Below are 22198 nucleotides of genomic sequence, written 5' to 3' on the forward strand. Positions count from 1 at the left end.
GGGAAAGTTCGAAAAGGCAGGTGTAGCGATAGGGCTTAGTTTCTTGAATTTGGCGTCCTAAGTATTCTAGAACATCCAGCAGAGCTCTAGCATAGGCATTACGCTCAGTATGACTTCCTTGCCAATGCTTTAGACAAAACTTTGGTCAGCCCGGCCAGGCTGCTACCATATCTGAGTTGACTGTACGATACTTGATGCTATCAAAGAAATCAGTGCTACAAAGCATATTTTGCTTAACGGCGATCTTATGTATTTGTATTCTCTATTTACTGTCATGTGGAACAAAGAGTCCTTCGGCCTACCTTTATCTCAAGAGCAGGGATCGGCGATATATAACGTCTAGCCTTTCTGTAAGCGCTAGCCGGCCCCCAGTTCTCTGGCGCCGACCTGGAAAATTGGGTCTAATTGATGCTAAATGCCCCGTAGTAACGGCTTGCACAAGATGCCCGACGGAATGTACGCTTCCAACTTCTTGGATTGGTATGAGACTTGGTTCTCCAGTCTGACCCACACGTTGATACTCCTGAGCGTAGCAATCTGCCATTGGTATACTGCAGGTACAGGAATGGATCATAGACTACAAACTACTCGGCGTAGTACGTTGTATTTTGGGACCAACGGTGGCGATCTTGGGTCCCAGCCCCTAAGTATACGGTGCACATTATACGGCATATACGGGGCATCTACAGGTTAGTAAATCGACAAAACATACAGGGTAACGCATTTAACATTGGTCAAATTGGAATTAAAATTACGTATGTATGACAACAAAGAGGAGGTCGGATATTTCAGGCTTTGCAAGAAATAGACGTAAATTATAGCCTTGTAGTTTTATTATGAAGCCTGGGACCTACTCCTCTTCACAAACTCCAGAGCGTATTCCAGCACTTCTTCCCACCCTTTCTCATTGACAATACCATGCTAAAACATCCTTTGTTAGCAAAACTGCTGCTCATAAAAATGTGAAATTAAAACTAATGTAGGTCTCTTGATCATGAAGATATAGTTTCGTAAGAAGAGTATCTTGGTTTAGTGAGAATGATGAGAAATATCCTTACCGAGCGGCCTTCGAATTCTTTGTACTCAACAAATCCACTTCCTTTCTGGTATGCCTTGATCTCTTTCTTCGCGGTTTGTGGTGGCACAACGTGATCTTTAGAGCCTGAAATCAGGAGTAATGGCGCGCGGTCACTTTTGTCAAAGTTCACATGCAACACTCCCTTTGGATGCACAATACCACCGATGGCACCTTGCCAGAGTACATGGGCAATGCTAGGAATCGAGTACCGGTCATATAAAGCTTTGCTCTCTTCTTCGGACACCGTATTTCCAAAACAATAGCGAAACTCCGGCTCCGAGATTTTGACGGTGCTTTCGTAGTCAAATGGATTGGATAGCACTGGCAGAGTGGCCCTCACCGTGCTGAGAGGCAGTGCAAAGACGCCGGCTGGGTTAGCTGGACAGATGGCGATGCCGACAGATCCAAGGCCACGAGAGAGAAGAATCTGCACAAATAGTCCACCAAAGCTATGGCCGATGATGATAGGCGGTTCCGGCAGACGTGTAATAATATCTGTGTAATGGTTGCAGATTTCATCGATACTCTTGTTTGCCATTGGCTTTGGGTCATCACGGATCTGTTGTGGTGTTCGGTCGTCGACACCGGGCCAACCTGGGGCAAGAACTGTGTACCCTTTGCTTTTGAGATGATCGATCCAATACTCCCAGGAGAGGGGGGTCATCCAAAGACCGTGGATGAGCACAATGGTGCCATTTGAGATATTGTCACTGGTCATTATGCGAATGTAAAGATCCAGAGCTCAATACTTATAACAAAATGAAGTGATATTCGCTGAGAATCCTACCGTGCAAGCTATAGAGGGGTGAAAATCATGGGTGAACGTAGGGATATATATCACTTGTGAGGTTAGTGGGGGGCTTACAATTGGCACATCATTTTGATTTGTCTCAATCTCGTATAATAATTTCTCTTCGAACGGCTTCGAATGCAATGGGTAGCAAGCACTCGAATGTGAAGAATGTCGCTTAACAATGGGGTATACCTGAGAAATTAAATCCTTTAGGCTGATCCAGCATCCATCAGGAATGCCTAGGAGGAATATTAGTTCTCAAATAGGCCAATGGATGTTACAATGCTACAACACTAATAGAATGCGCTCGTATGCGTGTATTATACCTTGATAACCCTATAAGTGCACTATTGGTCAGGTGGTGCAAACGCAAGACACTATCGCAAGGGGGTGGCTGGATATGGGAGCACCACTCTATAAGCCCTTAGATAGACAATACCTGGAGCACCTGGTTATTTTTCTTTGTCACTTTAATATTCACGTTACAATAGAAGAGTCATAAGCAATACATGGTGTAGTTAATATATGACCCCCGCATAGCCGGGCACTTGCACACGGTTATACGAGCCTTGCAGCACACCTATGCAATCCTTCTCAAACCCCACACACAATCATAGTGAGACTGAGCTAGCTTCTCGTCTATGTTATTCTCACAGCCTTGACGATGATTTCTGGGGCGTGCGGTAAGACCGCTCAAGTCGTTAAATGAGCCCCCCTCTTTCGATCAATTTTATTTGGAATCCTATATCAAATACTGCCATCAATCTCGTATATGAGTCACGTCGTTCACATCTTTTAAAGATACATTTTGCGCCATTTTCTTTTCGCGGCTGTTTTTGATAGATTGAAGGGATAGTACTTGAGGTCCATGCACAAGATTTGTCCGTACTAGTCTCATATAAATGACAATACGTGAGTAGTTGAATGCACGATTAGTAAATATTTGAGGCTTGGAGAGTTATAATGTCGGACTAATCATCTTAAATTGGATAAATAAGCAGTTGTCTTTCTAAGTAAGTCTTTCCCGAGTTCGTGGTGTCGAAAATTTCACTTCAATTCTTATACACTGGCAGATACCATTCAACTTACCGGCCATGAGCTCGACTGGGAAACTTCGCTTCCCGGGAAGTTTGTTTACGTCGCGCCATGATGAGGCTACAGTTGTCCTTCGTCGTCTCATAGAAGACAACCACAATCAGAACAGGCTGCTTTATAAAGAAGTCCTACACAATCATGTCCAACATGTGAGAATCATGATGTACCATACGGATAAGCTTAGCAACTAACTTTAAGTGCCTAGGGCTTGTTAGCTGCGTACTGCCTCGGAAGCAGCGGCGCACGGTTAAGAGAATTATATTCGGAGGAGATAAAGGAACTTGAATCGCGAGAAGAGTCAAAACGTGAAAAATTCACGACAGAACTTGTACTTGATGAACTCTTAGGACATAAAGAGTAAGTAATAAAATGAGGGTGAAAAGGAAAACAATTAACACGTGCTTTAGAAATGAGCTGGATTTTATTATATATTTTGAGCAACAACGGTCCAATCCTGGCGTCCACGTACAGGAAGCTTTGCAGTACTGGATTCTCGATCGGGAGAAAGAATTCTTACCAGCCTTCATTGGCGGCTATGCTCACCCACTAATTATGTTCGCTGATGCAGTGGAGCTGGGTAGCTCGATGCTGGCTTTTGATGCCCTTGCTCTCACTGCCACAGACTGGAGCCCCCTAACAACCCTAGTCACTATGAGTCTACCACCACCAGAGACTAGCCCGAGTTCCTTACTTGAGATACTCGACACAATCCGGAACGACTCGTCCTTCGAACATGTGGTTCCCAGCCCTGGCATTCAACATATTGCGGAAATTCTCCATAATAGGCCTGCAACAACTGCAATTATGAAATACCTTAGCATCGGCAATGAATACATCCTGAGGCCGGAGTTCAATCTCCAAGTCACAGGGGAAATGGTCGAGGTCGCTATCTATCTTCTCATGTGCACACATGTTCCTGGAGCACCAGCCTTTGACTTTTATCTGAACCATAATCTGACTTTTGTCAATTGTCTACATATTCTGTTACCCGTATTTGAAGACACAGATGCAAAGAAAACTTTGTTACGGACATATTGGCTACTGACCATCCTTGCTTTTGTAACACAAGGGCGACCAGTAATCAACACGGAATTGATTCAGTCGCGCGATGCAAGGCCTTCAACTGCTGAATGGGAAGAAATCAAGAATGCTGCACTAAGTCCGATTGGGACTTTGAACCCCAAAAGAATTTTTGATGCCCATTTTCTCAAGGCTGTCCATATCATGCATACGTTTGGTCTGGTCATGGAAGACATGGAGCCTCTGTTAGTAGCAGCAGCACAAAGGTTTGTGGCAGAATTCAATAACTGGACTGGATTTGGAGCTTCTTAGTATACATAACATTAAGAGGCTGAAGTATTGGCAATTCTTTGAGCGCATTTGTATTGTATATTGGTCCATAATCTCAGTGTTAAACCCAGTCTTTGTTTCATGCAAGATACATATCATGGCGTTACAATGGAGACAGAGAAACTAATCAGAGAAAAAATGTATTTCGCATTTTGTTGACTGAAAGTTGAAAATTATGAATAATACTTCAAGAGTAATCGCTCATTAACAGCAATCCAGGCGAATTAACTTCCCGTCCATCTCCATGTCTGGTAGCTGCATTGAAAGAAGATAGCAAAACCTTGTTCAGCGCCCCTTTGCAGCCTTTCCTGCAATTTGATGGTTTCCAGAGTATGCGTATGTCGTATTAAGTCTCTCATTTTAATTCAGGAACTATCCAATGTGATGAATTGGTATCGGTTATCCAGTAGGTGCGCGGCCTTTTCTAAATGAGACATGGGTAACCTTTCTTCCGGCCCTACTTTATCCAAACAGAAGGATCCTGATGATGCTGCCGCATCCTTCGTTATCCTACAATTGTCTATGCATCAATCCTTCGGCAAAAGTGGCAACCCAGAATCATAAAGCCAGCTACAGAGTATATTCACACCATACGCAAAAGAATTAATTGGGAAGTGACTGTCTATATGATTGGCTAGGCACACTCAGTCGGAAAGATCGGCACGTTCTGTATGCTGCTCTCGTATATTCGTCTAGACACGCACGGGCCTAGAATAGCCTACTACATGCACTGTAAATTAGCCTGAGCAACTACGGGCATGTAAGCTAGAATAAGACCGCTAATAACAGCGGCCGGTACCTCATTTACACGGGAGCGTATGGTATACGGACCACCCCCCTTCCGCAAGTTTGGAGGCTTCTGTAGTACATGCGCGGCGAACTATTGGTGCGGTCTGGCTAGAACATTTACAATCTAGGGAGTTGAAAAGCCGGGATAACCGCAGAAATCCATGGAATTAATCGCTGTCGTATAATGCGTTAAGCTATGAGGTTTGCTCTATAACGTGGGGGCGAGGTGGTAACCTAGACAGGCATCTCGCCTACTTTTGTGCCAAGGATATAAAAGCCCAAGCACTTGGCCTATAATTTTCAATTCCCTGAGAACCAAGAAGTTTAGTATTATTACTAACACTGAGAAGACATTATGGCAGAGATTCGAATTGGAGAATATCTGTTCCGCCGTCTCAAGCAGATGGGCATTGAGACAGCTTTTGGCGTCCCAGGAGGTAATGCAGCATCAAACAATTCTCGCTCTGCCCAAAGAAAAACACTTCTAACAACGTGTTCCATATAGATTATGAACTCGCACTTCTCAATTACGTAGAGCCTGCTGGCTTGAATTGGATCGGCACGCCAAATGAACTGGTTGGAGCTTATGCTGCTGATGGATACGCCCGCCTTAAGGGCGCCGCTGCCCTCGTCACAACTTTTGGGCCTGGAGAGCTGAGTGCTCTTTGTGGACTTGGAGGTTCTTTTTGCGAAATGGTTCCTGTTCTCCATATTGTCGGATACCCGTCGTTTGCAGCTCAAGCAAGCGGCCAAATCTTGCACCATACCCTCGGTGATAAAAGCTATGAGTGAGATTTACTTCATGACTCTGTGAGGAGCCTACCTGCTAAAGTCTTTGCAGTCACTATGTTCGCATGTCATCAGAGCTTTCATGCGCAACTGCTGTTTTGAAGGATCCAAGTAACGCTACCGCTGAAATTGATCGGGTCTTGAATGGTAAGTTTGTACGATCTCAACCCCGTATGGGGCTTGGGCTATAGTGTACTAAACTCATCTGCCAGCTATGATGTATCACTCTCAACCTGGCTAGTAAGTTTGGGCACCCAAGACTGAAAATTCTGACTATTTTCCATCCTGACATATGTTGATAGTATCGGCATCACGGAAGATGTCGTCAAGACATTGGTTCCCGCCTCCTCTCTAGATGCGACGATGATTCACATGGCGTTGTCATCCGGAACAGAAGATGATCGCGCTTTGGCGGCTATCATGGCTGCATTGGAGGTGTCTAAGAACCCCATCGTGATAGTCGACGGCGGTGCCGGTCGAAGTAGCTGGGCCCCTCATGCTATCGAGCTGGTTAAGTCTCTTAAATCCTTACACTTCAACACCGTCATGGGGAAGGGCATTGTTGGAGAAGACGAGCCGCTATTTGCTGGCTGCTACGCTGGTGTTGGTTCGTTGCCGGCCACTAGCAAGGCTGTTGAGCAATCAGACTGCATTCTTTGGCTTGGCCACATGCCATCGGATTTTAATACGTCAGTACCTGATTAAATAAAAAGGTTATGTCGCTGTTTGGTACTAATGCAGCTCACAGCGGAATGTTTACGGAAGATGTCAAGTCTTCCTTGGTTATTGATTTCCAGCGATTCCACATCACGGTACCATGAATTCGTTTTCTATTCTAATGTCACCAAGCTGACAGCTTTAATACAGGTTGGTCAAAAGCAATTCCAAGCCAGAATGAACACTGTAAGTTATCGAGGATGTATCAAAGGTGGGTGACTTTTAGATCTGATGACTGCCAGGTTCTCCCCAGACTCTCTCAATCCATCAAATCTAGCAGTATCCTGTCTCAGAGAACACCCCCAACGCCTGTGGAGTATTTTCCCGAACTACCACTGGAAGTGCCGTCGTCTATAATTTCTCAAGCCTGGCTGTGGCCGGTAGGTTCTTATGCTTTACATAATAGGTCGTAATGATCAAGCCACTAACCACTGTTTCTGTTTTATGCAGCGCCTGTCATCGTTTGTCAAGCCTGGAGACATGATCGTGGCCGAGACTGGAACATCTCAAATTGGTGCACTTGCTACCAAGACTCCACAAGGTGTTTACTACTGGACACAGGCAGTTTGGGGCAGCATTGGCTACGCCATCGGCGCAGCTGTCGGTGCCGCGATTGCAGGCAAAGAATTGGGTCAATATCGCAGGATGATCGTTTTCACCGGCGAAGGAAGCTTGCAGCTGACAGTGCAGGCCATGTCCATCCTAAATCGCCATGGCGTGGTTCCCTACGTGTAAGTTAAATTTCCGCCCGGTCGCTTTACATTGGCATGATGCCACATTGACTAACTTGCGTGGCAGGTTTATTCTGAATAATAATGGGTATCTTCTACCCCTTAACTCAAAAGACTGTCGTAAATGCTGATCACACTTTGCTAGGTATACCGTTGAGCGTTACTTTGAAGGATGGGATGCCGCGTACAATGACGTGCCTGATTGGGACTACAGTGGTCTATTCAAGTCTTTCGCACCAAGTCTCAGTACAAATACGGTCAAGGCAAGAAGCGCAGCAGAACTTGACAAACTGCTCTCGGAAGAGTCATTCCAGAATGCTACAATTCCACAGGTGAGGATCTACAGTCAACTTGTTCCAAGTGTATTGCATTGTACCTGTGCTTACTGTTTCTCGTTGCAGTGCATCGACATGACCCTAGACAAGTACGACGCTCCGGCGGGACTCAGAGCTATATTTGACTTTAAGAAGAAGATGGCTGGCGCGTAAACTACATTTCTGGAGATAAAGCGGGAACGCAGGATTTTAACCAATGATGAGTTACCCGAGTTATAAAAACATTGTCTCGATAATATACATGACCGAAAACACTTCAGATATCCATTTCTGTCAGGCTGGTGAGCTCCTTAAGCAATTTTCTCAAAAGCCATTAAGGTTACAGCATCGCAATAAGCGACGCCGGCTAGGCGGGATGGAGTGGGGCCGGTCAACTCCGGGCCTCGGTCGATAGCGAAAGACCCAGAAAATCTTCGGAGCGGAAGCAACAAACGCTGAACGCGATCAAACCGGAGTGACCGAGTTTCGGCAGTGAATGCCGTCAGGAACCAGATTTGCTATTTGGAATAGATCAGCTAACTTTTCTATTCGCGTGTAACTTAATTGCCAGCAATTGTGATGGTTTGCGGCTGCCTCTGAGCCGGTGGCCTATTTAAATAAGACAGCACATAACGTACTGAAGCTGACATTTTGCAAGACCGACTTCCATCTTTTGAACCAAGCCATAAAATTGGGGCTGCCGTTATACCATCACATAGCGCAACTGGAATGAGTTCTTCTGAGTCTCAGCGCGCGCGCCAGCGGCGACATCATACGCGTAGCCGCAATGGTTGTCGCGAATGCAAGCAGCGGCACATCCGGTGTGATGAAACAAAGCCATACTGGTGAGCTATTGCATTTTGGGTTGATGCAGGCCTGTATTGGATTAGTAGTGTCTTACCAACTTCGACATGCAGCACCAATTGTCTAGTTCACGGACGCGATTGCCACTATGATGCTGCCGGGGTGAATATCCGCCGCGGAGGCACGGTATCAGGTGCCGATATTATGGAAGCAGACCTTTTCAACGTCTTACCGATCCCTATGCCGTTCGAATCGATGCAGCTGCTGCACCACGGTAAGTAACGATGAAATTTCGGCAAAAGAGATACGCAGATTAGTTAATTTGCCCAGCGACTCATTTTCGCCTCTTGACCACAACCGTCGTGGCCAAAAATCCCAACTCTAGCATGTAAGACTCTCCTGGTATCTCGTCCGCCGATTTAACTAAACAGTATCCTTTAGCGGTGGTTTGGTCATGCACAATGCGGCCACGTTTAGATCATTCCTTCTCATAGCTGGCATACATCACGTTTGGTCTGGTGGTTCGCTGCAAGCTATCGAAGAGACGATGCTGCACCACAAACTCGAAGCAATTCGCGTCGTCAACGGCATGATTGGAGATCCCGTACTGTGTCACAGCGATGCATGTATAACCTCCATGGTTAGCTTGGCCATGGTTGAGGTTCGTTAGCTAGATAGTCACGTAGAGTGTGTGCAGTCCGTTGCTAACAGAAAGCTTAGGCCGCGTTGGGAGATACAAAGACAGCCGAAGCCCATTTGAAGGCGTTGGCGGGGCTTTTCGATGAGCGTCGTCTTGACCGAGACAAGTACAGGCTGTTTGGCCTAGTCGAGAGACTCATTCTGCTGTAAGCAACATTCTTTATCGAAGATGCGATCGATGTCGATCTAACATTTCTCCCGTTATCTCGCAGAGCTGCTAGTCTTGTTGCTGCATCAAAAGACAAAAAAGAGAATGAGCCCCATTCCTTTGTTGTCGAGCCGCGCCAGGACTCGGAGCGGCGGTATTACTACACACGACCCACGCGGCCTGTGTTCAGCGCTGTTCCGTTCCTCAGTATCCATCTATCGCCCTTCTATCACTCAACACCACCAGACATTGAAGCCTGCAATTCTGACGCTGAATGCGAAATTATTGCCACGACGTTACGGAGATTGTCTTCTCCTCCCCAGCGCCAAGATCCCGAAGGCAGTGACAACGAACATGCATCATCACCAAGTCCAAAAGAGCATGCTTGGGAAACCCTTCGAGAAGATGCAGAGGCATATGTTGGCTCTCTACTCTTTAAACCTCCTCCACTAGCCCAAAATGACAGAAGAGGCTCTGGAGACTACAGTCAGGATCCGACGTCCAGTTCAAGATCACCCTCGCAGCATGGGGCAGATGAATCTGATGATGCAGAGAGTCATTTCATCAACCTTTCCGAGCAACCTTTTGTCAATCTCCCAGCTGTCATTTTTCCATCCACATCGCGGGCTTGGGCGTGCGCCGCATACCTCTATCTCCATTTGATTGTGGACCGCATTCCACAACGACGTCGAAATTTGGGCGCAACAATGAACATGGACATGCACCTACAGCGCTGGCTGATAGACACTCTACACCAAGACCTTGATCACACCCAAGAAGCGATGCGAATCGGAGCACATAGCTCAGAGTTGTGGCTATGGAAGGCTATACTCGGAGCGTACGCACTGGAAAAGTCTCGCAAAGAGGGGTTCAGCAATGAGGGTGAGAGCGATGATGACGAGGACGAAGTATTGGCCAGGTTTGCGGATAGAATGGCATTTGACAGAAGATCAGAGGTAAGTGGAGGTTCGAGTCCGTCGTCATCCACTGGTGGCCAGGTGAGCTTGCGGAGGTCATTTGTTAGGAGGATGAAAACATGGAGCTCTGTTACTCGTGTTAGGTCATGGGAGGACGCTAGGACAGCATTACATCGTATTGCCTGGCCCGAGAGCTTTGGTGATGATCGAGTGTTGGCTAAGTTGTGGGAAGAATGTATAGATTTAGAAGATCTATAATGGCTGAAAAGTATTTCTCGAGGGAGCAAAGAGCAGAGACTGCAGCTGTAGATGGAATCAGATATCGTTATGAGACATTAAATACAGACTCAGCTCATATATTGATAGCAGATAAATCGTTGTGTTGAGAGATGTTCTTCAAAGAGATGATACCAACAGTCTATCTCAGATATCGATCGTTTGTTCTTAACGACACAAGGAAAGATTCCTTAAAAGGCAAAAGACAGCGATAAGGTGTTGCCACTTGGCCAATGACAATGCCAATGATACCTACTCCCCTATGCCAATCAGGCATGATACAATTACCCTCACTTCAGAATGGTGAGGTCTGGAAAATAATAGAGAAGCCATTGCCAGTCAAAATGTTTTTTTTTGGAGGGGGGGGTTTGGGTGGAGGGGGGTAGCATGTTAACCATAGATACTCGGCAATAAAGAATGCTTATCTCAGAGTAAGCTCTACCAATGGGTCCTGAATGAGCGATAAACTTATGGACCACAACGAAGAAGAATTGAAACAACTGGGGGATAAACAACAGAGTGATATCATGATTAGACTGGTTGAAGCCTCTTCACCCTGATGCATCTAGGGAGCCGTACATAGGCTGCACAACAAGGTAACTATAGTTTCAGCTCCCATATTTCAGCTGTACCAGGCCCCTTCCAGCTCTCATGCCCATCCCCGACACGGACCAACTGAAAACCTTCAGCCTCATACAATCGTCTCGCACCGGTTAACACACTTTGTGTCCAGAGCTCAATTCGTTCATATCCAGATTTCTTTGCAAACTCGATACTTTGTTTCACAAGCTTTTTACCCAATCCCATTCCTCGGGCCCGGTCTTCGACAAGAAGCAGACGAAGTTTCGCTGTCTTGGTCGATGTTGAGCTTCTATCTTCAACCAACATGATTGACCCAAGGAATTCTCCAGTATCGCTCACTTCTGCGATCCAACAGCGGTCCTTGGTTTCGTCGTAATGATCAATAAAATCGGCTGTGACACGAGCAACTAGAGCCTCGAAACGCTCATCGCAACCATAATCTGTTGCATAGAGAAGGGCGTGACGGTAAATAACCATGCCCATGTCACCAGGGCGATGGGTTCGAATTCGTACTGAATCAAATTGCAGCTTATTTGGGTCCATTCTGAATTAAATTCCTTTTCGAGGTAAACAATGATTAAGCGTAAATAGCCTGTAAAAAAAGGACAGTAGGTCTTTAATATAATTTTGCACACTGTATCGCAGTGTGAATCTTTCTAGAAGTATCTAAAGAGCGGCTAAAATTTGGGGCCACTGTACTCCGTACTCCGTACTCCGTACAGCTCTTATTGATCCTACCCCTGTGTTATTCAATTATCCTTTCTAAAATAGGAAAACGGTGGGTTTTGTCAATTATCCGTTGGTTCAATTTTTAGTAATCAACGCATATGGAAAACTTCACCTTTCCGAAGAATAATACCGCCTGTTAATTTTAAGCAATAGGCCATTACTATTGAACTCATTCAAAGAGACACTACTAGTTTAGCATTTTCAAGCCAGATCAGGCCTTTCCCTCCAGTTCTGTTTCACGAACAACAGTTCAAGCCGCCACTTAAGTTGATGTAAATAGCCCCGTGTATGAACCTCAGCTACCAAACGCGGAGCTTAAGACTGTGCACATATCTAGAAAGGTGGGTTGTTTAACCGTCTATGGATAACCAGAAGCAGATTTATGCTTTCTTAAGGATTGTAATCTAGTTACGAAAACTGTACTATGCTACCGGCAGTAATCGCCTTTCGAACCTGAGATACTTCAAGGCTCATCTAACTCGGAGTTCGACATTGTGACTGGAGCATTCAACTAGATTTAACCGATAGGTTCTTGAGGCAGAACATTTTCCTACCCTGCTTATAGAATGTCGATGAATTGGTATCCACGGAGTAGTTAGCGTCATCCGAAAGAGTGTAAATTGTTCGCATGGAAACTCTTCTGCTCTATAAGAAGTGTGTTGATCATACTAATTGTACAAATGAGAGAACTTTTTATCACTACAGCTCAGAGTGGCTGTACTTTCTCAGGCTGCCTTTTTTTTTTTTTTTGGAACAAATGCTGCCAATATAAAATGTAGTTGAACGCTAAATTACTTGATGTAGAGAAGACAAGAGTACCTCCGATAACGGAATTGCTATTCTTTAGTATTCAGTATGATTCCCCATACATTCGCGAAGCCCGACAATAGCCTAGTCACCCTTTCGGAAATTGTCGGTTGGGTAAGCAAATCAAGACAGCACACATCCATTTGCCCGAAACGCACCTCTAGACGAAGCACATGGCTAGCTTATTAATGATCGTGACAAATATTTCAAATCTCCAATACGTACCAATTATCGTTGTATATAAATAATCGAGTTGCAATTCTTGAGTAATTAGTTCAATATCCTCGCTACGACGTCTCAATTTGCCAATGTCGTTTACTCGTATGTAATAAAAGTAAACAGATTCAGTTTTACCTGGCTAACATTTTTCTCCTGGCAGGTCTTGTCCGATTTGTTCCACGGGGACGCCAGGATGTCATTTTGATCGGCGAACCTTTGGATCCTAATATTGATGTTGGTGAAGAAGTTCGAAGTGGAAACAATGTTAAAGTGAAAGTTTTCAGTGGTACTACAGTCTTGGACTTTGGCTCCGCTACGGGAACCATAGAATCCATCGACCGCATTCTATCTCCACTTGCTATGACTGAAGTTGGCACTATTCGATGCATTGGATTGAATGTGAGCATAGGTTCAGATATTCACACAATTGGACCGTTTCTAACCATTTATAGTATGCAAAACATGCAAAAGAGGCAAATCTCGAGTTGCCATCTGTACCAGTTGTATTTCTGTACGTACCCTTTCCTTGGTTAGTAGATGCTGATGCTCACCACTCTTTCTTGCATTTATAGGAAACCGGCGACATCTCTTGGAAATCCATGGCCAGCTCCAACAATAATACCAAGATTCTCACTCGTTGATGATACAGCAGATTATGAATCCGAACTTTGCGTGGTAATTGGCAAAACAGCCAAAAACGTGAATGAGGAAGACGCACTGTCTTATGTTTTGGGTTATACCGCATCAAACGATATCTCGGCGCGAAAACAACAGTTTGAACAATCACAGTGGTGTTTTAGTAAGGGCTTTGATACATCATGCCCCATTGGTCCAACTATTGTTTCAACGTCTGCCATACCGGATCCGAGTCAGCTTCATATCCGTGGATTGAAGAATGGCAAAGTCATGCAAGACTCACCGCTCAGGTTAGTTTTACAATATTCATATTCTTCCTTTGCAAATCCCTTTTTATACTTATCTATGCTACTAATTTATATGACGTTTAGTGACTTGATATTCAGTATCCCAAAACTTGTCAGTTGGTTATCTCAGGGAACAACACTACCCGCCGGGACACTCATTCTTACCGGAACACCCGCAGGTATTGGCATGGCAATGGAACCAACGGAATATTTGCATGATGGGGATGAGTTCTTTGTTAAAATTTGGCCTCACATTGGAAGCTTATACTCTACCATACGAATGGAGCACTGAGCTAGTACAGGTTAATTAAGTGATCCATTAGCTTTGCAATGACTATATCAGTTATTACGCATTCTTTTACTTGCAGATCGAAGTGAAATCACTGTAAGATAATTTAAATAAACTCCTGGTTACAAAGCATCGTAATTCCACGGCGCCTAGAGATCCTGGCTGCTGTTCTTCTGGCCACCTCGCACCGAAGAAACTCCATCACCCGTTTTCTCCCGGGGTGTATCCAATGGACGATCAAGACCGAGGCGCTGGGCCGTCGTATGAGACTTAATCCCTCCATTAGAATCAATCTCTGTGATGAGCTCTTTACGACTAGTGTCAACAAGGAGCCGGATCAGGTCTGGACGCATATAGTGCCCGCCCCAGTCGGCGTGCGACTTGACCAGATGGATCGCGTCGAGATCAATTTCGGCGATTAACAGGCCATCGAAATCCTCTGTAGGGTTGGGAACCGCAAGGGCGCCGCCGGGCTTGTAGATGCGCGCATATCCTCCGATCGTGGGTGTATCGGGGTCGGGCGTTAAACCTGGAGGTGTGTTCTTCTTGACGCCCTCGGCCGTAAGGCGCTGGAAAGGCGCGACAACCCACGAGCCAGTTTCTATGGCGTACTCTAACGTAGCCACGTCGGAGCCCCAAGTCAAGTCGCTCATAGGCAGGACCTGGCTGTTGCTATATACCGGCCAGGCGGCAACGTGAATCTGCTCGCCTTGGGACACTGCGAGGGCCTTGAGGAATGGGTTGCCATGCTCCCAGCAGGCGAGGTGCCCAACACGGCCAAGCTCGGTCTCAGTTACAGGCATGAAGGTATCGCCGGAACCATCGCCGAAGAGAACCTTCTCATAGTGCGTAGGCTTGATCTTACGGCGATGGTTAATCACGTTGCCATGAGGATCGATCAACGCCTGCGACATAAAAATCGTACCATGATCGATCTCAGCAAAGCCGAGGGATACAAAGATACTGTTATCACGTGCCGCGCGTCTGATGCGTCGAAATTCTTCCGAGTCTACTGCGAGCGAGTTTTCACGGTACTTTTGCATCAATGGCAAGTTCTGCCTATAGCTATATATCCATAGCCAGCCAGGGTAGCCAGGGAGCCCTGTACCGTAGGATACTATGTTAGCTAGGGAATCGTTGTTTTCTCTTGATGCAAGGCGTTACCGTATAACTTACAAACTTCAGGGAAACCAATCAGCTTGCATCCCTTGTCGCCGGCTTCTTTAATAAAGTCGATAGTCTTTTGCACACCAGCCTGAAGGTCAAACCACTAGCAAAGATGTCAGCATCTCTAAGTAGGGGGCTCTTATAGGCTTGTAGATCATAACATACTTCAGGTTCAGAATTGACCTGCAGAAAACGAAACGGTTAGTAAAATATTCTCTGTACTTAGTGACACGTGTGGCTACATACCGCCGCGGCCTTGTACTTTGTAATGGCCATATTTGCTGGATTAAGTTTCAAGGCTACTGTATACTATATAAGATGAAGTATGCAAGATGGTTATAAAGAGAGATCTGCCTCCTTCTTATATAGTGTTATTGGGAACAGAAAGTTTATATTGCTTGACTGGGATGGTTACTAGTCCTGCGGTAAGGGTAGAAAATGGTTTGTAAACCTACACCAGTCGGTTCTGATTGCTTCTTCTCAGTAATAACACTGCTCTGAAAACTTATATCGGTTCTAGCTGCTTCTTTCAAGAGATAACGCTGTGTTATTACGACATCTGTCTTGCCTCCATAAGCATTGCGCCATAATCTAGCTATTACTTTTCCTTTTGAGTCTAATCCAACCAATCATACGATATAAAGAAAACACGACTTGAATTTATGAATCGAGCTCCGTATACTCCGATCAAATCATTTCAAAGCACTCCCTTGAGATATGCGTTGATTAGTTATTCATTACTCGATATACGCTAAGCCGCTTGATACAAACTAAGCCGCACTTGCATCACAACCTATATCCGCCCAGTTAATTAACTCTATGATATACGTTAAGCCGCTTGATACAAACTATGCCGCACTTACATTATGAGGCTAATAATATTTTTACACATGAATCTGAATACTTCCAGTCATTTACACGCCGATATCGGGTGTTACGTGTCAACCCCTCGATAGCGGATCAGATTTTGCGCATGATAAGCCACCTATATAACAAAAAGGGAAGCTAACGATTGGTAAGCATCTATAATAGGAATAGATCTTCATCCAAGACCAATCTTTCTAGATTCATGACATAATAGCAATTACCTCATAATGCCTTACTCGGACAGAAGGATCCTCGCCTATATGCGGATTTGGGCTCAGGTATCAGAAGGGCGCGCCTAGCGGATGTGCTACAAGTGATGCTGACGCTAAGATCATTCGAATTCTGGTTTGTATTGGTGGTAACATGGGTAACTGGGTAGGTTGTTTTCTCCTCTTCCTATGCATGCCCGTACTGCTTAGATGAGCCTGTTCCTGGAAAGCCATGGGAGCGCCCCTTGGTGATGGATGGTTATGGGGCTGCTTGCATGATTCCCTATGTAAATGGCAATACTCCCTGGGTATTATCGGCTTTATTTGCCATGATGACGGGGACGAACATTTCCAAATATTTAAGATAGATAATACTGCCTCTCTCTCCAAGTAGGCATATGATATATCGATTTCATTCTTCATGAGTCAAAGGAACCCATTACGTCAAATGGCATCTCCAGAGATCGACGATGGGCTCAAATGGCCAAAGTTACTGAATAATGGCACCGAGACGGCTGCAATAATAAATACGCCAATCAAACCTCTGGATAATCTGCAAACAAATTGCACGGAGCACATGCTTATCTGGCAGTGGGACGAATCGACTGGTTGGCAGGCTCCCGAAATCCGACCATATGGACCACTTCCTATAATGCCCAGTGCCAGCGTTCTTCAATACGCAACGGAATGCTTCGAAGGCATTAAAATCTACCGAGGGCATGACGATCGGTTACGCGTTTTCCGATTGCAGCTCAATTGTGAGAGGATGCGAAAGTCATCTCTTCGTGTGGGATTACCCGAGTTTGATACAGCTCATTTAGAATCTCTTTTGATGCAATTCGCTGCGCTTGAGGCTGAAAAATGGCTTCCTAGCGGCAAAACCGGTCAAACGTTATATCTACGTCCAACTCATATCGGGTTGACGGCGGCCCTAGGTGTTCAAAAACCTCGACAGTCTTTGCTGTATGCCATTGCAACTTTGCTTCCAGGCTTCACCACCAAGGGGAATGGTATGAAATTGCTCACCTCCCCAGCTGAAGCTGTTCGGGCTTGGCCGGGTGGGTTTGGAAATCGAAAACTTGGGGGTAATTATGGGCCCACGTTACCGGCACATGATGCAGCTCTTCAGAGAGGTTTCGATCAAATACTTTGGCTTTTCGGCCCAGAGGGATTTGTTACTGAGGCCGGCGCAAGCAACTTTTTTGTCGTATGGAAGACGAAAAGTGGCGAAGTTGAGCTCGTCACTGCAGGCCTAGAAAATGGCACGATTTTGGAAGGTGTTACCCGCTACAGCGTTTTGGATCTGGTGAGATCTAATCGTGACAAACCTTCAGCGTGGCATCATCGGGGTCATACTCTGCCTCCTTTGACAGCCATTGAAAGAGACTTCACCATAGATGAGATACAAGATGCTGTGAAAGAAGGTCGGCTGATCGAAGCATTCGCAGCAGGAACTGCGGTAAGTTCATATCAAGATGTAACCCCAGATTAAGATAGCGATGCAGATAGCTAATTGGATGACTACAGTATTTTATTGCATCTGCTGAGGCAATACATCATCGAGGAAAGGATATACCGATTCCGCTTCCAACAGCAGAATCCGCATCATATGCTCAACTGATCAAAGAATGGCTATCGGATATCGTTTTCGGCGTAGAAAGCCCTCATAAATGGACGAAAGAAATATCTCTGTAATGAGCTGTTGTGACAACCCAGCTCTGGTGTGATCGCAAAGGCAGCTGCCAGGGCTAACTAAAAAAAACCCCCCCCCCACTAGACGTACCTTAAATTGTTCATAGTGGTTCAGATAGTTGTACATCTATAGTCTAAATGGTTGAAACGCAGCTTCGCCATATAAGATAAACGAATCAGCTTCCTTTCCGCTGCGGCACTCATTAATACAGACGTTTGACTGGGCGAGATATATTTCCAATGCTACTGCTAGATAATTTCACAGCAGTCTAACCAGGAGAGCTAAATTGCATTACATCACTTGGAATTTTTTAGCAGTGGAGTATTTAGGTAAGATACATTTGTTCTTACAGTGCGCTAATCAGCCTAATAGCTAGATTCATCAGCCTCGCGGGCGTGATTCTTGTTTCCACCCTTCTTAGCAGCGGCCTTCTCTTTAGCAGCGATCTGGGCTTCGGTGTGGTGAGGGTCTCGTCGGGTAACCCAAGATCCAAACTCATCGTCCTCCGGAACCTCATCAGCCTCGCGAGCATGGTTCTTCTTTCCACCCTTCTTCTGAGCAGCGGCAGCCTCCTTAGCCGCAATTTGTGCCTCGGTGTGATGAGGTGCACGTTTATCGGCCCAGGATCCAAACTCATCATCCTCGGGAACCTCATCAACATCGCGGGCATGGTTCTTCTTTCCTCCCTTCTTCGCAGCAGCAGCCTCCTTGGCAGCAATTTGGGCCTCAGTATGGTGAGGTGCACGCTTATCAGACCAAGACCCAAACTCATCATCCTCAGGAACCACGTCGGCATCGCGGGCGTGGTTCTTCTTACCGCCTTTCTTCGCAGCAGCAGCCTCCTTGGCGGCAATCTGAGCCTCCGTGTGATGAGGAGCTCGCTTATCAGACCAAGACCCGAATTCATCATCTTCGGGGACTACAGTCTCACGAGCATGATTCTTCTTTCCTCCCTTCTTAGCGGCGGCAGCCTCCTTGGCAGCGATTTGGGCCTCGGTATGGTGAGGTGCACGCTTATCAGACCAAGACCCGAACTCATCATCTTCGGGAACCTCATCAGCCCCACGGGCCTGGTTTTTCTTTCCACCTTTCTTGGCAGCCGCCTTCTCTTTGGCAGCAATTTGAGCCTCGGTATGGTGGCGAGCTTCAACTCCTGGAATAACGGAGCGTACCAGCTTGGTGGCTAGAGCTGCAGCAGAACCCTAACAAACTCCGTTAGCTTGATTCAATAATCCTCGTAATCGACAGACTCACAACATATCGGCGCTCGAGGTCTACAGATCCAGCTGTTGGGAGGCCGGCAGCGAGAGGGGCCAAGCCAAGAAGGCCCAAAACTAAAGCATTGGTAGGACGCATGGTGATGAAGATTTGAAGAATATGTAAAGGAAAAAATGAAGGAAAGTTATAAACGTTGATGTTTAACAAAAAGGGTAAAAGAAAGAAAGCAAAACTAGACTGGCCGGCAGTCAAAGAAGAGGAGAAAGGGAAAGAAGAAGGATGAGATGAAGAATGAAGTGATGAATGGGAGCCGAAAATCAGAAAAGAAGGTAAATCCAGGCGTACTTTATAGGCCCTCGAGTACACTGACTCTATGCGGACAGCCGTAATAGCTGGTTCACTCCGCCATACAAGATCGTCTGCTCAGGGTATCATCAGAAACTTGATTGAAACGGGATATTCCATCAATCACTTTGCCAAAATCTAGAAGCGAGTACCAGTTGAAACTTACTATCGATATTGTACCGAGGCTTTTGGAATTCTCCAGACTGTTCTCCGTAGTGGTTTTACCACAATACTCCAGTTTCAGGTTGGGTCGCGTTAAGCGCTGGTATCATATAAGACTATGAAACGGTCGCTATTTCAGATAGCTGTAAACTATGAGCGATATATATCTAGCTGTTTGAAAGACCGTTGATCTTGTTTTTCTTAGTCGTCGCTTGCTAACCGCCCCGTTTTAAGGTACGTGGTTCAACATTGTCCCTTTTCAACTTTTGTAACCGTTCGAGTTTCGTTTTGCCAAGGCCAGCCCGCTATCCACTTTCCCCCCTGCGCGGCTGAGGAGCCCCAATGACTAGATCATTCCAATGCAGCTCTCATTGCGATCCCTTTTTTGTTCATGAAAATCCCAAGATTCAACATAATAAACCAAAAAATTATTCCCTAAAGATTTTTATCCAATTCCATTATACTTATTTTCCTTTGCGCTACTATGGCTTTCGAATATCAACACCTTGAAGCATCTTTGGCTAGCGAGAAGCTTAGCCGTTTATCGTCCGACTCTACTTCAACTCTGCAGGCAATTGATGATCTAGACTATTTATCGGACAATACAGAATTGGGTTACAAAATTTCCCTCCGCGAATCAGCCTCAGGATGGATTAAATCGAAATGGCCCTGGGTTGCACATGCAGCTTTGCTTATTATCTCATGCGGGATGCTCGCCAGCACGCTAATATTGCGATCATCTACCCTGCTTCTTGTTCGTCAAATTTCTGCTTGGTGTAAGTGATGTATATTGAATCAAATCGTCACAAAATGACTAAATAATACGCAGCACCCGCCGACATCTCTGTGCAATACGATCATGTTCGATACAACCTTACAACAAAGGGCAATCCCTTTGTAGGTGCTGGCCCCGAAGTCGATAGAGTTTGGAGGGAGATTTCGTACGATAGTGAGTATACAATCAAGTGATCAAGTATTGACCGACTCTAATAACTGCGTGAAAGTGGGCGACCAGTGGATATCAAAGTCCGACTTATGGAAGTTGGATATGCCAGAGACTTCGCTCAAGACCAACCATCCTACCACTGGGGAGGAAGGGTACAGAGTTGGCATGGAAGTCTTTCACCATTTGCACTGCCTCAATCTTTTGCGACGAGTCACCTATAAGGAATACTACGAACCTCTTGGTGGAGAGTTTGCCCATGGCCCGGAAGCCCTCCAAGCACACACAGGTATGTTTGCACATGTACATTCCGTCGACGGCATGATGAACACATCGAACATGCCTTTGCTCACTCACATGTAGATCACTGCATCGAAGTACTTCGCCAAAACATTCAATGTAACGCTGATATCGGTCTTTTCACTTTCTATATGATTCCAGACGATCCACTTGCTTGGCCCGAATTGAACTCGAAGCATGTTTGTCGAAATTTTGACAATGTGCGCAAGTGGGCGCTAGACCACTCAGTGGGAAATATGGAGGTGCTGGAGGACTAGACGAACTCCGTTAAAAAAACATAAAAAAGAAAAATAATGTAGCCATGAATTTACAACAATAACAATACTTTCATCCTGATCTCAAGGTGTGTGCATTTGGTCTTAGATGCCTTCATATTATTAGTCCTTGAACACGAATTTTATATATTGTACCTTCATAGCCTGCAATTGAATACAGTGTGTCTTTATGCCCTAATTCATAGGACCTAATTAGCCACAGTACCTAATTAGCAAGAGACTTCCAACTAGTAAAATAGGTAGAGACCGACTCTTATACTAATATAATCCTGGTTAGGAAGCTAGGCCGGAATAGTTAGGAAACTTATTACCGCCTTTAGATCGGTCTAGACTGTAATTTCAGCCTTATCTAACTTTTTAATAAAGCTTTAGATTAATTATATTTTAAAATATATATATTTTTTTTTATTTTTAAAATTATTATTATTTAAAAGCTTAAAAAGATATTATAGGCTAGTTTATAAAGGTTATTTATAACTTTAACTTAGTAGTTAATTAACTAAATACTATTTTTCCTTAGTTTTTTACTTAAGGCTAAGTATAAAAGGTAGTTAAATTTAGCTAAACTATTATACTTATAGTAGGCTTTTAATAATATCTTAGTTTATATAAATATATAGTATTTAAAATATAACTAAAAACTTAAAAACCTAAATAATAAGTATTATAATTATAAAAAATTATAAAAGGTTTTTAAAAAAGTAAAAAATTTATTAAGAATAATCTATAATCTTAATATTAAAAAGTTAATAATAAATTAAAAAAATAAAGTAAAAATAATTAAATAGTATTAGCTTTATAGCTATAAAGTTATCTTTAATAGTATTTTAGTTAATTAAGGTATAAAAATTAAAACCTAAGAGAAGATATTTTTATTTAATCTTTTTACTAGCTATTATATTTAAAAAGTAATTAATATTAATAGCTTTACCTAGGTATAGGTGTAAGTAAGGGTAATAATAAAGGATAT

At 44.6% G+C, this 22198-nt stretch overlaps 10 protein-coding genes across 10 annotated transcripts; 6 read left to right on the forward strand and 4 right to left on the reverse strand.

Annotated features, from left to right (window-relative positions):
- Positions 1-834: 834 nt before the first annotated feature.
- On the reverse strand, positions 835-1796 carry V8C40DRAFT_278537 (alpha/beta hydrolase; the record flags this gene model as incomplete). Its single annotated transcript, XM_083221076.1, has 2 exons — positions 835-921; positions 1059-1796. 2 exons carry the CDS (start codon positions 1794-1796, stop codon positions 835-837), a joined length of 825 nt encoding a protein of 274 aa, XP_083067328.1.
- Positions 1797-2965: 1169 nt separating this feature from the next.
- Positions 2966-4096, forward strand: V8C40DRAFT_278538 (questin oxidase family protein; the record flags this gene model as incomplete). Its single annotated transcript, XM_083221077.1, has 4 exons — positions 2966-3115; positions 3172-3323; positions 3374-3949; positions 4036-4096. The coding sequence occupies 4 exons, from the start codon at positions 2966-2968 to the stop codon at positions 4094-4096; spliced, it is 939 nt and encodes a 312-aa protein (XP_083067329.1).
- A 464-nt stretch (positions 4097-4560) lies between these two features.
- V8C40DRAFT_284647 (alpha-keto acid decarboxylase family protein) lies at positions 4561-7925 on the forward strand (the record flags this gene model as incomplete). Its single annotated transcript, XM_083222186.1, has 12 exons — positions 4561-4567; positions 5468-5542; positions 5611-5893; positions 5947-6045; positions 6197-6583; positions 6643-6706; positions 6762-6797; positions 6854-6991; positions 7062-7342; positions 7410-7430; positions 7488-7674; positions 7744-7925. 12 exons carry the CDS (start codon positions 4561-4563, stop codon positions 7828-7830), a joined length of 1665 nt encoding a protein of 554 aa, XP_083067330.1. The 3' UTR covers positions 7831-7925.
- Positions 7926-8443: 518 nt separating this feature from the next.
- V8C40DRAFT_284652 (SNARE domain-containing protein) lies at positions 8444-10553 on the forward strand (the record flags this gene model as incomplete). The annotated part of the gene is made up of 6 exons (XM_083222187.1): positions 8444-8501; positions 8588-8734; positions 8791-8848; positions 8902-9121; positions 9181-9305; positions 9372-10553. The coding sequence occupies 6 exons, from the start codon at positions 8444-8446 to the stop codon at positions 10480-10482; spliced, it is 1719 nt and encodes a 572-aa protein (XP_083067331.1). The 3' UTR covers positions 10483-10553.
- Positions 10554-11072: 519 nt separating this feature from the next.
- On the reverse strand, positions 11073-11703 carry V8C40DRAFT_259074 (GNAT family N-acetyltransferase). The gene has a single exon (XM_083218872.1). It carries the CDS (start codon positions 11623-11625, stop codon positions 11101-11103), a length of 525 nt encoding a protein of 174 aa, XP_083067332.1. The 5' UTR covers positions 11626-11703; the 3' UTR covers positions 11073-11100.
- A 1188-nt stretch (positions 11704-12891) lies between these two features.
- V8C40DRAFT_284658 (fumarylacetoacetate hydrolase family protein) lies at positions 12892-14088 on the forward strand. The gene is made up of 5 exons (XM_083222188.1): positions 12892-12939; positions 12998-13236; positions 13290-13348; positions 13410-13763; positions 13845-14088. Exons 1-5 carry the CDS (start codon positions 12927-12929, stop codon positions 14050-14052), a joined length of 873 nt encoding a protein of 290 aa, XP_083067333.1. The 5' UTR covers positions 12892-12926; the 3' UTR covers positions 14053-14088.
- A 94-nt stretch (positions 14089-14182) lies between these two features.
- Positions 14183-15492, reverse strand: V8C40DRAFT_284660 (carbon-nitrogen hydrolase; the record flags this gene model as incomplete). Its single annotated transcript, XM_083222189.1, has 4 exons — positions 14183-15151; positions 15226-15319; positions 15382-15399; positions 15463-15492. 4 exons carry the CDS (start codon positions 15490-15492, stop codon positions 14199-14201), a joined length of 1095 nt encoding a protein of 364 aa, XP_083067334.1. The 3' UTR covers positions 14183-14198.
- Positions 15493-16740: 1248 nt separating this feature from the next.
- V8C40DRAFT_284663 (aminotransferase) lies at positions 16741-18109 on the forward strand (the record flags this gene model as incomplete). Its single annotated transcript, XM_083222190.1, has 2 exons — positions 16741-17751; positions 17820-18109. 2 exons carry the CDS (start codon positions 16741-16743, stop codon positions 17985-17987), a joined length of 1179 nt encoding a protein of 392 aa, XP_083067335.1. The 3' UTR covers positions 17988-18109.
- A 128-nt stretch (positions 18110-18237) lies between these two features.
- V8C40DRAFT_152644 (uncharacterized protein) lies at positions 18238-19590 on the reverse strand. Its single transcript, XM_083211329.1, has 3 exons — positions 19240-19590; positions 18336-19187; positions 18238-18284 (listed from the first exon to the last, which is right to left on the reverse strand). Exons 1-2 carry the CDS (start codon positions 19339-19341, stop codon positions 18351-18353), a joined length of 939 nt encoding a protein of 312 aa, XP_083067336.1. The 5' UTR covers positions 19342-19590; the 3' UTR covers positions 18238-18284; positions 18336-18350.
- Positions 19591-20076: 486 nt separating this feature from the next.
- V8C40DRAFT_284665 (oxidase ustYa family protein) lies at positions 20077-21210 on the forward strand (the record flags this gene model as incomplete). Its single annotated transcript, XM_083222191.1, has 4 exons — positions 20077-20486; positions 20540-20659; positions 20715-20942; positions 21017-21210. Exons 1-4 carry the CDS (start codon positions 20195-20197, stop codon positions 21208-21210), a joined length of 834 nt encoding a protein of 277 aa, XP_083067337.1. The 5' UTR covers positions 20077-20194.
- Between the last annotated feature and the right edge of the window lie 988 nt (positions 21211-22198).

Source organism: Trichoderma camerunense (assembly GCF_050948025.1).
Source record: "Trichoderma camerunense strain CBS 138272 chromosome Unknown V8C40scaffold_31, whole genome shotgun sequence".
NCBI classification, from domain to species: Eukaryota; Fungi; Ascomycota; class Sordariomycetes; order Hypocreales; family Hypocreaceae; genus Trichoderma; species Trichoderma camerunense.

Coding starts and splice junctions, on each gene's coding strand:
- V8C40DRAFT_259074 (XM_083218872.1), bottom strand. CDS start 11,625: ATGGACCCAAATAAGCTGCAATTTGATTCAGTACGAATTCGAACCCAT.
- V8C40DRAFT_284658 (XM_083222188.1), top strand. Junction 13,237..13,289: donor TTCGATGCATTGGATTGAAT/GTGAGCATAGGT, acceptor AACCATTTATAG/TATGCAAAACATGCAAAAGA. Junction 13,349..13,409: donor TCTGTACCAGTTGTATTTCT/GTACGTACCCTT, acceptor TTGCATTTATAG/GAAACCGGCGACATCTCTTG.
- V8C40DRAFT_152644 (XM_083211329.1), bottom strand. CDS start 19,341: ATGCGTCCTACCAATGCTTTAGTTTTGGGCCTTCTTGGCTTGGCCCCT. Junction 19,188..19,239: donor ACCTCGAGCGCCGATATGTT/GTGAGTCTGTCG, acceptor GGAGTTTGTTAG/GGTTCTGCTGCAGCTCTAGC.